Genomic DNA, 13898 nt, shown 5'->3' with positions numbered 1-13898 from the left:
CCTCCACAGTGGAAATAGATAAGAAATGGGGTAGGTGACAGTGATGAAGTAGCCTGCGGTAAAGGTTAAGGATTTTGTTGCTAAGGGAGTTTTAGTTTGTGTCGCCCACTTTGAAGGGCCTTTGCAATTTGATCTTTTTTTCTCCATCCTGTGCACTTCTTTAAGGTTTGAAGTAGATGCCTCAATTTTTTCAAAAAGAGCTTGAGAGAAATTAAGGACTTCTATTTAGAAAAAGCATTCAATCGGTTTTATTTAGAAATTGTTTGATGTATTTTTTTTTTATTATTTCTAAAGCAAATGTAAAGTGTTTGGATGTCAGTCAGCAGAGGCATAGAATCGTAACCATAGTCCATGTGGTTGATGTAATTTAGTATCAGTTGAACCAGGGATTTTTAAAACCAAGCAAGCTGAGAGCAAATTGTTCAGTGTTTCACAATTTTATCGTTTCTGGTGATGCATGCTAGGTTTCTAACCAAATTTAAAAAAATAAATTGTTGTTGCCAGGGAGTTTTTACATTACTACATGTGACGACTCAACTCAGATAATATCACGAGAAAAGTTAACAGGATGTTTTAGAAAAAGTAATACGTAATGTTTTTTTCTTTTTAAGAAAAAGAGTTCATCCAGCATCTATCAACTTGGCATCACATTTCTTCAGCAGTCTCTACTTTAACGGACTCTCATCATCCAGGAACACTCTTCCAACACCTCTTTATCTTAAAACCCTCAAGCAGGGCACACTGTAGCTTATCAACGCAGCAGCGCTCACCTCCATTCCCTTGCGTAACATGCTACGATGAGCTTGCTCACCTACTGTCAAGTACAACAAATCTTACTCAAGATACTTTCTGGTGTACCCTCTCTTTCCTTCTTATAAGACTTCTTGCCTTTTTTCCTAAAAAAGTCAACAGCCTCATGTTCTCGTTTTTATTTACCTTTAGGATTATCATTCTGTCCTAAGTCTGATATCTCTTGCTGTCTCAGAAGAAATAGCACAGCATTCTAAACAAAAACAACAGTGTGAGGTAATCAAAAAAATCAAAGCACCTCAAAAAAATCTCACCTAGGGAAATTAAACCATATTTTTCACATGAGTATTAGCTTTCATGTATTTTTTTTTGTTCCCATTCCCACTCTGTCTCTCAAGAAGAGACTTCTGCTTTGTGCTTTTGTCAAGTTTTATTCGCTCACGCTGAATTTTTGCAGCCCTCTTATGGCTCGAAACAATAGTTGCGAGCAGTGCCAGCACTTTAATAACCAACAGAACTCAAGCTGTACAATAAAACATTAGAAAATCCCCCATTGGTGAATGAATAAAAAAAAGCAATAAAGTTAGAGGAGATGATGTTTTAGCTTGCTTGCCCATATACCCTAAAATTCAGTTTTAATTCAACAGAAAGTTCCTTGTATTTAAAATGAATTGTGATTATGAAATTTTTGCTTATCCTTCCTAGACATCCAAGAACATCTGTTTTGTCTTATACACTGACTATCTCTTGCTGTTTGTGCTGGTCTGCTAAATCAGCCATGTTTGTCTACGCCTGCCTTTCTTCCCCACTAAGATAAGGATCACTGGAGTCCGTGTTTTTCACTTATCAGCGCTCATCATCTATAAAGCCGTAACCCTTCTGAGGTTAGAGACTCCCTTGGGCCATGGCCCATATGATTTATCTCTATGCTCCGAGGGGCTGCAAGGGCTGAGTGTAGGGAGTATGATGGGGTGGGATTTCTTAAAAGCAATCTTTATCATTCTGGATGGACAGGTCTTGGAGGATGTACAAGCCTTCAGTATGATCTTATGTTCAGAGCAAACATTGCCGTTTAACAGCCAATGTGCTCTCTGAAGGCGTTTAACAACTCTCCATACACTCCAGGGCACTAATGGAAGTCTCAGATGGATGGATTGAGTGAATAATTCAACAAGTAGTAGCCTCTAAAATATATAGCAGACCACTTACCAATATCTACATTGCAAATGATCTTTTTGTAGCGAGTTGGGTGAATATTTTTTATATCTATTCTATGTAGCAAGATACTAAATATACAGCAGGCTAAAACATTTCTCACCTTGCCTGGTTTTTGGGCAGTTTTCTGTCTTCACATCCTTTTTTCAAAGTGCAAAGTGATTAAAATACAGACTCAAAGGTTTCAGTAGCAAATGCAATAAGAAATAGATTCAAATTTGGGACATATAAGAAACCTTAAAATGCTATTTAGTTTAAAAAAAAAAAAAGGATATGGAAAACTGGTGCTGCTGAGATGATTAAATTATCATTCAAGTGTCCAAATTGGTTCAGGCTCCAGAATAATGTCTTGTTCAGTCTCAGAAATGTAAATGAAGAGGTGATTAATGTGAAGTTACAAAGTTTGTGCCTTTGTTTCTACTTACTGCTCAGTTGGTAGCATGTTATTAACTAGATGCTATAGGCAGAACACACCACTGTTAGGAGGTGTGGTGTCGGAAAATATAAAGAGACACATAACAAGCTGTGTTGTTTTAAACCCTGCAATGCTGATGGTGTTGCACATTATGTCATCAGCCATCTCAAATGGTAGAAGCAGCTGCTAGTGATGGCACTTATAGTCAGACCCTTAGAAAGCAGCTTCAGTTGCCTGTGTTCACTGCTACAGATTTGGAAGTATTTTCTATTTGGCTTGCTGGTAAAAATCGTGAGCTGTAGGTAACCTGATGACCAATTCAAAAAGTCTTCTTCCTTATTTAGATTGTGGCCTGCAAAAGAACTCATTGATAAATCTTCTGCACTGGCTGGACTGAAATGTTGATCAGAATTTTAATGATACATACTTGGTTAATGACAAGGTAAGGTAGCGCTGAAAACATGTTTACTTCAAAAGCATTAAAAACAGTATTTTCTTGCATTAAAGATCTACAAAAGAAAATCATGAAGAGACAACCTTACTATCTGGAAAATATATATATAAATAAATAAAAAAAATCAGAATGCATTTAATGTAGCTGCAGTAAGGAGGGTGCAGAGCATTTCAAAGAAGCCCTGCAACCACTGGGGCTTGATCTGATCATGTTAAATCTGTGACTGAGTACTAATCAGAAAAGAGAAAACAGTTTTGTTCCCATCCCCTTGTGGTAAAAAGGTACTTTTTTTCATAAAAGAAAATGTTTTGTCATCAAATGGCGAGTCTACACACCATGTTTGACAAATATAATAACTACTTTGCCAACGATTTTTGCTTGAAGTAATCAGAGAAATCTAACCATACCTCTCTGTCAACAGTCATGTGGGTTAAAAGTAAATGTGCCTCTCCATCTCTGTTGCACTGCTGCTAATAGAGAGCTCAATGTGAAAAATGAGAAAAAGCCTTTCACAAAAATGACTTGAAGATTCACTCCTCGTTATCTGCAACCTCTCTAGTTTCCATTAAGAATGAACAGGTAATATACAGGCAGTTTAAAACTCTTACTCTTGAGCTGAAAGCCTTGAATGGACTGCTGTCTGCATGCGCTGTGGGGTAGGATATGTTGAAATCGTGGCCACACGTGCCAGGAACAAAATTGAGGTGTTCTGTGGAGTAGATCCAGTGAGTCCCATCAGAGCGATCTGTGGATGGTTCCAGCACGTAAGATCTTCCTCCAACAGATATAAAACCCCTGCAGCAAGAGAAACAGACTGTCAGAGGTTTGAATTTTATGCAGTTTTTTAAAACACATTAGAGGACTGAAATCCCGTCTAAAGAGAGAGAGAAACTAGAATATTAACAGGTTTGGACTGACTTAGGTGTGCGGTGTGATGATTAGTGGTTAGGCTCTTGGCAATTGATGATCAGGTCATTAATATTTACCATATATTATGGAGGTTCATGTTATTTTGTCAACAGTGTGGTTTTTGCTTCTCACATTCACTCGCAGCCTCTGTGATTTAAAGTGATATCATCTTCCCTCAGAGAATTTCTACAAACAAGGAGGAGGTCACTTAAAACTTGCACAAAACCACATTAACTAAAACTAAATCACCCCCACAAGCTTGACTGCTGACAACTCAAGCCACAAACTATTTATCTTTGTGAACGGGTCACAGAGTCGGTGTAGCCTTTTGTCAAAAAGGGAAAAAAATTGTGTTGATTTGTCACTGTGGAGGCAGGTTTCAGAGAAACTGAAATAAATAAATGAATATAATGACAAAGGTCAGCAGTCAGGGCTACACAGTCATCTAAATCACTCTGAATAGGGTGTAGGATTTTGGCTGATTTATGAAAACATTCCTGTTGGCGTCCAGTGATATTGCTGCAATCACTTCTCCTGTTTGACATCTGCAAACAAAGTGTTTCCAACAGTAAAGCTTCTCTGTTGTCCAAAGTCCATCTCTGCAGTATAAACAGGGTGTCTGCTCGGCTTACTTTAGTGGCTATCCATTATTGTCTAAAGCTATGCTGACCAAATTACAGTACTGCTTCTATACTTCTTGATAAATGGGATAAATGTTACCTAAAACACAAGTTGAAGAGAGCTCAATCAAACAGTATATAAATATAAGTACTTGAACATTTATTTATTGAAAATTATTCAGGATTACAAGCATGTGAGTCTGTGTGAGTTTAACTGAATGCCAAAAAGGGAAAAAACAAGGTATCATCCCTGAGACTGCGCAGAAAGCTTTGCAAAAAGGCTGATTTGAGTTCAGCTAGTGCAAGCATCAAAGAGAAAAAAAAATAATAATCTTATGAGTTGTGGCTGCCATCACATCCCTGATATTGATCAATAGAGAAGTTAAAACCATGATAATAGTTTCTTGCTATATCGCTCAGCCTCATTGGCAACTATAAAATTCAACTAATTTAAGAGATTTAAAAAAAAACTAACAAAAAAAAGCAAAACAAAACTATCAATTCAACAAGTAGTCAAACAAGAAAAAACAGGGTGAGCTTTTTCTTTGGGTTTCCCCGACCTCTGGAGCAGTTCATTAAAACGTTAAATCAACAGTATTGACATGAGAATGTGGAAAACAAAAAGCTTGTGACACACTTACTTAATCCCAGCACAAGTACTGAGGCTGACATCTGAGTTGACATGGCCCACCACCTCTCCATGGTAGTAGCAGTTTGCCTGAAGAAGAACAGAGTTAAGGATTCAAAATTCAAGACAAGAAAAATAGGACCAGTGTACTTGAGTTTAGGTTAAAGTCTGGTTCAGTCACACCAGGGGATTACTGTGAAAACTAAAGGGCTGTTACTCCTTTGCCTGGAGAGCAGAAGCCATTCCTGTTCATCACCGCAGGCTAATGAAAGCTGCAATATTAGTCTGAGGTTCACATTTCCCAGCATAAACTTTGCTTTCTGTCACATTCCCAGGTACCCATTTCCATGCACCACCTGTCAAGTTGCAGCAGAGAGTAAGAAAAGTGAATTAAGTCTGTGTTTATTGAACAAGGCCTGGCAGCAAGTGGGTGGGTAGGAAGTGTCTGGTTTAGAGTGAAAACAGCCCCCTCGGCCTTTTTGCTTTAGTTATCCAGCCTCGCTCAGGTGAGGTCTGACCAACAGCACTTCTGTCACCCTGTTCTGGAAACAAGGAAACTTTTTCTTGCCTCTAAATATAGAGTGAAGGTAATAAATTTCTACATCTGGCCTCTTTCAAGGTGGCTAATCTTCAGAGGCTGCTGATTTAGCATGTTCAGTTTCTCAAGGGGTTTCTTGTATTAAAAGGACTTGGTGCTTAATTTTGCATAATCTTCACGGCTATTTTGTAATGATATTCCAATGAGTGTTCAATCACTTCTGACATGAGCTAATTAAAACAGCCTTGCTTCTTTTAGTCCCATCACCAATATATTGTTTTTTTCATGAGAGGTTATTAAGAAATGTCTTTAAGCTACATCCATGCATATTTTTGTGAATAAAATTTAATGGCTAGCTTGCTAATGTGAAAGGGGTCAGCTGCACTAACAAAACCACAGAGAAATACTACATAAGCACAAGCAGCAACTGATAGGATCCAAGCAGGCTTTTAGTATCTGAGCTGTTAGCATACTCAATGAACACTTAAACATATCACACATAAACTGGTGCACTGCTGGCAAATGGAAAACAGGAAGCAGGAGATTCAAACCCTCAACCTTTGTATGCCCGAAGAAGATGACTTAGTGGCGGCACCACAGACAAACTGATGGCAACAACAGCAAATGTGCAACATACTGTCCAGAAAAAAATAAAGCAAAAACTTTAAAAGATGTGTTGCGCATGCTGGGTCCATATGCATCCAAATGTATTGTTTCTGTATGTTGAAGAAGGCTGTGAGGCTAAAATGTTGAATGATAAATGTAGATTAATATAAATCCAGAATGGCCATAAATGCTCATTTGACACATTTAAACAAAGATCAGGGCAAGCCTAATATTTTTTTAGAAAAAAAAACTACCGCTTGGAAACATTTTCGTCATATTATGTGGAGATCTTTTGTGGAGAGAGTCATAATTTCGTGACTAGGTTGCAGTTAAGGTTAACATCTGTGACTAGTCAGTGGATGAGCTCTGTATTTCAAATTTGTAAGACGTACAACTAATATTTTTGATGTTTTGAATTTTGGGGAATGAAATGTCAATTAGTCAATACAAAACTTTCTGAATAGAAAAGGCCTTGACCCTGGCTTATACTAGATTTTGTATTAATCCAAGCAGCCACATACAAGAGCTTACATTTTCATGTTTGTGGAGCTCAATAGAGGAGAACCATAAAGCACACTGGTGCATGAGCATTGCCAAACATGTCTCTTGGTTTTCAGGTCAGTGATTCTGGATCCGTTTGCAAGAAACTTGTCTAAGGCAGAGGATAAATGGTCAAACAGTGCAGGATACATTTTGACATAGTATTGTGTCTCTAGGTCAAGCTGTTTTCGAGATAACTGCAAAATAGTCTATTTTATTACTGGAGCAACATCAATGGGTGCAGTACCTACATTTTAAATGTTTGAGTAGTCTGGTGAATGTGAGAATTTGAGAATTTATTTATTTAAAATGGGAAAATGAATATTAATTGACATGAGGTTCACCATGTAAATATGCCAGATTTAGCTCTTCAGGCTAATTTTCATCTGTGGTCCCATAAGACTATATTTTCATGTTTTCATGTCTTTTTTTTTAAACACACACAGGAGGAAATAAAGAAGAATTTCAAAGTCAAAGTTGTGTTTACAAGTTCTTACGCTGCCTCCAAAGTGGCCCAAAATTCTCTTTTGTTGACTAGCAATAGAATTATAGAGGTGGTCTCAAAGCTTTGAACATTTTAAGACATTTGAACACTTTCTGGTGACATAATGAACCAGAACAATCCATTATGGCAAAAAAGGTGCAAAGACAGGACAGAGCATTGCATGAAATATGAAATTTTAGTGGGGAGGAACAGGGCTGAATTTAGTGCACTGAGTTAATGCTATCACCTCATGTTTCTTTGATGAGATCATGACTGTGATGCATCGATATGAGGGATATGAATAGACTTTTTGTTTCTATGGTTTCTGCAGAAATGAGAAAGGAAAGTGCATATGTGTTCATATCTAAAGATTAATAACTAAAACCAAGGTTATTGTGGGAGGCAACACTAGGTGTGAACATGACATTGTTGTTCCATGCATTTATTATTCCAAGTTAACTATCTAATATCCATGGAGGTGATTCCTATTCCCAGTAGAAGGCTTTTGTTAAAGCTCATGACACTTATTTATTGTATTCTGTGTTGGTTTAGATTTAGGGGAAGAGGGAGAGGGTGAAAAACAGGAATGGAGTTAGGGCTGACTCATGCTGAAGTCACTCCCAGCAGTACCTTGCCATTGACACAGAACTGAATCCGCAAGATATCTTGCCCAGATCACTATATCAGTCTCCTCCCTGCCGGCAGGACGAATAAATTACCTACGGATCAGTCTCAAAGGGTCTTACTGTTTCCAGTAAAAAGATCCTCCCATGAAGAGCTGGCTGTGGTCATAAGTGAGGAATGAGAGGCAGAATGGAGGTCAAGAGATGTCTATGTATTGTTATATTCAATCAATCATATGTTTACCCAGCATTAAGTTATTGAGCACTTTAATGTAAACATTTGCTGCTTACTTCTTAAGTATGGGAATTCATTTTTTTTTCAGTTGAAGTTATCAGTTAAATCAGGCTACTGCCATAATAATATGAGAACAATATGAGAAAAGGCTATTATCATTAGGCTTGAACAATATATATAAAATGAATCTTTATTATAATATCAACATGTGAAATATCAATATGGGAAAGACAATGTGAGATAAAATGGGACAAGCATGCTGTATTAGAGGAAATTCTGCTTTTGTGCATGTTTTACAACTAAGATCCTCAGGTGCAGAAGTGGAATACAGCTCTTGTTAATGCACAAAACATTAGCACTATTTATTTAAGTATTCATTTGTAATCTGCAAGTCATATTATTGGAATATTCAACAGTGGTATTAGTTATTGCATATTTTTCTGATTAACTGTGATGGACTGGCTTCCTGTCCATGGTGTACCCTGGTTGTCACCTGATAGCTGCTGGGAGAGGCTCCAGCCCCCGATCATAAATTGGAATAAGTGCGTAAAGACAATAGATGGATGTTTTTCTAATATGCTGCAGCCCCAACCTCAAATATCAATGTATTACATTTTAAGAAGAGAGAACATCCATCTACCCACGCTACAAATCCCTTTATTGTCTGGAACTGCAGTAATTCTAACGAACTGGCCAAGCCCCACCAGTGAAGGTGCAGCTCTGGTCTCACAGCAGTTTCAAGTGGAAAATATTCATTTTGTTGTGCGGTTTGGACATTACTAAACTGCATTAATCCCCTCTATGGTGGATTTCAGTTATAAGTCTGCTGGGTGTTTTGTACACAGACCAGAGGTTTTCTATTATTATGCTTTCTTGGTATTCTGAACAAAAATTTAATATTTAATTGCCTCTCAAACAACAGATGAACAAATCCCTGAAATAAGGCAAGCTGGTGGAAGCTACAAGGCATATAAACTACTCCACATGGTTAAGCCACATCAAGCACATTCATTAGAGTGTACTATAATTGCCTTTTTTTCCCTCCGAACCCCAAAATAAATATCGTACAATGGCAGAATATTTATGTATCCATCCATGGAAGATGTTTTCAAAGAGCCATAGCATTTCAAAGCAGAACACATTTTGCTGGGACATGCCCAATTGAGTTTGATGAATATGAGCAATAATTATCATAGCAGAGAAGATAAATAGCAGGAAGTATATATAAAAAAAGGTAATTAGTCCTGCAGTTGACCAAAGAATATGCATGTCGGCATACATCAGCCTTGATCTGGATGAAAAATGTCATGCCATTTAACAGACCTCTCAGATGTATTTTAGATAAATATGCTATCTCAATTTAGCCAGTACAGAACTCATAAATGAAATTAATATTTCACAGTAAGCCTTACTTATGTAGTGCACTTAGATGTTCACTAATTCAGTATTTTCTAGCAGACCTGAATAACAAACCATTTTTGGGGATGGTCTTGAGCTTATCCATTATAAAGGACTTGAGCAATGCCCCAAAACTGAGTCTATTCTCTGACCCCTGTCTGCCTTTAATTCATCAAATATAAATCTGGTTGCTGAAAATGGGCCCACTCACCTACACCATCTTCGTCATAGACAATTTCAGGTGGTTTAAAAATAAAGCTAACTGCAATGCCAATTTTACTTCCTCACTCACTCCAACATCATCACAATGAAGCAGAAGTTTAGAAAAAGGCTGACATCCATAAGTGGTCCTTCGTAGTTATACAGAGGACATAAATTTCATATATGGTATCACTTGAAGTAAAAAAAGAAATACACATACTGTGAAGTTGTGAGGGTCTCTGACTGCACTGCCATCCTCCAGGTAATGGATTTCCGTGTAGTTACTCGCAAACAGGCCCCTGAAACGACACACAAAGACAACAAATGCTCAGCAATGACCTAAAAGGGCTTGACTTGAAATAAAAATGTAATCAAATTTTCAATGCTATGTTCCTGCATGGGACATACACAATCTGTTCCGATGTAACATTTAACCCTGCTTTAGGACAGCATAAATCAGAGCAAATAGCTGCAGTCATGAAAAAATGGAAGAAAAAAAAGAAAAATAAAGGAAAAACTTTAGTGATGTTTTCTATTAAATTAGTTTCACAACATGTAGATGCAGCATGTCAGTGCATCTAATATCAATCAATAACTCATTTCAACTGAACAGTAATTACCTTAGACACAGCTGACAACAACAAGAAATGAGCAGATGGACGTCAACAGTGAAGTAATCATGTTTAGTTTCAATAGGGGTAAATAACCCAACACTCTTTATTAAAGTATTATCAGGTTATAACATCACAGCATAAAAACACAAGTAAGTACACATATAATTTTTTTAAAGAATGAGGGTTTTTTTTGTTATTGTTGTTTATTTTGTTTAGTTTTATTTTTATCCGTGAACCTTCCTTTAGGCTTCCTGTCTAATAGTTTCAACCTACCGATATATTCATCATCCCTCCCCTATACAAACCCAAACCCAAGCCTGGACTCTCCTACGGAGGAGCAGGACAAGACCCAATGATTTGTTCTAGTCAGTTGTCACTAATGGGCTAATGCTGATTGGTCAGTAGCCTAATCAACATTTTTTTTAAAGATGATCCACACGAGCAATGCGCATGGAGGTAGAACAGCCAAGAGAACTAAAACATGGTGGTGCAAATGGACAGAATTAGGAAACGCTCTGATATTCTTTCAAAGTCCCCACCGGCAGCAACAGATGGTTAGTAAATACGTGATACAGGTGAGATGGCTGGTGACGAGATTGCAACATGATGATCACCAGTTGAGATTCTTTATGACTCTTTTAATGTAGCTTTAATAATGACCTTTGTATTACCTACTGTCACACTGAAAACGGATCTATTGTTGCTGTGGTTTGTTGTTGGTTAGTCTGAGTGGTTACAAATACAAAAAGACTAGTTAATCAGTCTGATTTATTCTTTCCCAAGCAACCAATCACTATTATTCACTTACTAAAAAAAAACATGGGATGAAAAAAGACACTGGTTAATCAGTAAATATATTGCTATTGAGATGCCCCAATGGTCATTTAATGTTAACACAATGGTTAATGCAAACAATAATGACCCGTACTGTAATTAGGCTCAAAGTATTATGCAACCTCTACTGGTTAGGAAACAATTGCATGTGAAGTGTTAAAATGGTTTTCATTCAAGAGATGGTGGTGTAACACTAAGATTGTGTTTTATAACTCATAGTCTATTGTTTTGAGTAATGTCATAGAGAAAACTGCAAAGATATGGATAATGGGTAATGGAAATTAATTTGAAACTTACTTATAAGCTCCAGTAATAAGCAAATACAAAGCTCTTAACAGTGTGGAATGTTGGTGATCTTGACCCATTTTCTCTGCTAAACATTCAATGTGTCTTCTTAACTAGTGTGTGGTGTAAGTGTCAACACAGCCAATTAATTTAGGAAGTGCAAATCTGTTTAGTCCCATTTACAGTTTACAGACGGATGAGTACAGGCGTTGCAAATCTTAATGCTGCGAAACTGTGCCAACACAGTCTTTTGCACAATTATATGTAGAGTCAGACCTGCTGGGCATCTGTCTTACAACAAATTTAGAATCCGTTTTCAAAATATAGATACATAAACTAATGTGGAGGTTTTTCATTTAATTTATATGAAGGAATAGACAATGATAACACAGACTGATGTAGGTCTCATCGTGTCTTTTAGGTCACATGTAAGAACATAAATCCTAACATTATTGTGTATTTATATGTGGCTTATCAATGAATAAACTGCAACAAAAATCATTTAAATATTGTAAAAACAAATTACAGACAAAGGCAATGAAATGTAATTGCCAATCACTCTTTACATGCCTTAAGGTAAGCAATCCTTCCAGTTTCTTCCACATTAGAGAAAACATTGAGAGTTGTCTGGTTTCCTTGTTTCTTACATCACAACCAAAGTGCTGCACTGCCACAAAACAAAGGCTTGCTATAATTACATATCTGAACAAAACAGGAAATTTAATAACAGCATACAGGAGAAATCATGAGTGAAAGGGAGAATTCATCTGGTTGAGGGAAAATTAAAATTATTTTACGATTGTCCATTGCAGCCATTCTCAGTTCTCCTCAAATCAGTGCTATGACCTTACCGTGTCATTACTGACTGGCAATACACTTTCAGGTTTCTTGGAGAACTGCATGCCAGCCTGGATTATATCAACTTTGTTCGAATCATCATAATCCTCCATAAACTTGTAACTATAAATCGACCTTCAGATTCAGATGTAGCTATGTACTACCATTTCAGATTTATGAAAAACAAATAAAAGCATCTTACAAGAAGTGGTCAAGTTTTAAATGTTGGACTTTTTTTTCCTTTTTTTTTTGTAATCACAGTAACTTCTGTCCAAGTTCTGTTAAAATAGCAACCTACAGACCTTTCAGAGCCTTTTCCTGGGCCTAAAGATGATTATGGTGTGAGGACACCAAGTAAACTCTGAGCTGGCCTATTGAGTCACCATTAAAAAACAACTCCTTTTCACAACATTGGAAGCCTTTCTCACCACCTACAGAGGTAATTGAGCTCTGCTCTTTTCTCTTGTGAAGGGAAGGACTCAGCTTCAGAGGGGACTTTGGATCAGCAGCAGAAAAAAAATCAATAAATGATCCCAAAAAATGTGTGTGACCCCTACAGAATGATTATTACAGCGTAGGCATCTGTATTTGTATTAATTATTTGTACAAGCAAGTACGAATCCCAAGTGGGACCGTACACTGTACATCCAGTAAAGACGTGTGCAGCATTGCGCTGCAGGACATCAGCAGATGGTTGGCTGGTGCTAATCCACAGCAGAGGAACAAACCTCAGCATGCAGCTGGATTCTCTTACTGACCTCACCACTGACAACCCAGCTGGGAGTTTCAGCTGTAACAACCCAGATAGGGGGGTTATTTTGTTTGGGAGCTGTCAGCATGAGACACAATGCTTCCCCACCCTCCAGTCCTCTACAGAGCCAAAGAGCTGGTAATAATCATTGGATCAAAGCAAGGCCAAAGAGTGGAGAGAGCCAAATAAAATGATGTGTTTCTTCAGACTTAATTAGGTCTGTACTCTCACTTGGACACACAAACTCAACATCTGCCCACGACAGAACATCCAGTGGGGTGAATGCGTGTAACATTTCCACTTCGCTGCTTGCCTATAAGAGTGTGGGTATGAAAGAGCATGTTGTAGACACCCATGTGCCATCCATATGTTCCTGTACTTTGTTTTTAGTGACTTTCACTGAATGAACATTGGGGTCTTTGTGTCTCCCCAAAAGACAGCTTTCTGCTTTTGTAGTAAAGTTTATAGTTTCTGTTCCTTTTAGCTGACTCAGATGGAATTTTTTAAAAACAAATCCCCCTCTGGCTTCATCATTTAGACTTACAGGGATTCCACTAATCTGAATAAATGAAAACAGTTAAAGAAGTCTCACATTTATTGCACATAATAAGCACATCAGGGTTTAGTCTCCAGGAAACAGAGTTTTTTCTTATTAGATTTTTCATTTTAATTTTTTTTTGTGTGGACAAGTTCAGGCACCAAACTACATAGCTAGGCTAATGAAATGTGGTTTGTGTACAGGCACATGTAGCAACAATGAGCTTATACTTGTCTGTAGTTACTACAATAATGAGTCCTGCAATTAAAAGCATCTGTGTGCAGAAACGGAATACAAACCTTTTTCTAATCCAATCACGACAAAACATAGAATGCTACAATATGGTCCCCTAGCATAAGATATGGCAGTTTCACAAAAAAGGCCCCCTAAAATGTACTTTATGACTACATTTTCTCCACTTAT

General features: G+C 37.5%; 1 protein-coding gene across 1 annotated transcript in view; it reads right to left on the bottom strand.

Moving 5' to 3' along the window:
* LOC121632515 (disintegrin and metalloproteinase domain-containing protein 12-like) overlaps positions 1 to 13898 on the bottom strand; it is a 93801-nt gene that overhangs the window by 30607 nt on the left and 49296 nt on the right. Inside the window, exons 4-6 of the mRNA XM_041974090.1 lie at positions 9837 to 9915; positions 5005 to 5081; positions 3443 to 3629 (exon numbers count right to left, since the gene is read on the bottom strand). Coding sequence (XP_041830024.1) covers positions 3443 to 3629; positions 5005 to 5081; positions 9837 to 9915 — 343 coding nt within the window. The remainder of the gene's footprint in view (positions 1 to 3442; positions 3630 to 5004; positions 5082 to 9836; positions 9916 to 13898) is intronic.

Source organism: Melanotaenia boesemani, chromosome 21 (assembly GCF_017639745.1).
Source record: "Melanotaenia boesemani isolate fMelBoe1 chromosome 21, fMelBoe1.pri, whole genome shotgun sequence".
NCBI lineage: Eukaryota > Metazoa > Chordata > Actinopteri > Atheriniformes > Melanotaeniidae > Melanotaenia > Melanotaenia boesemani.
This window is presented reverse-complemented; position numbering and strand designations above follow the sequence as displayed.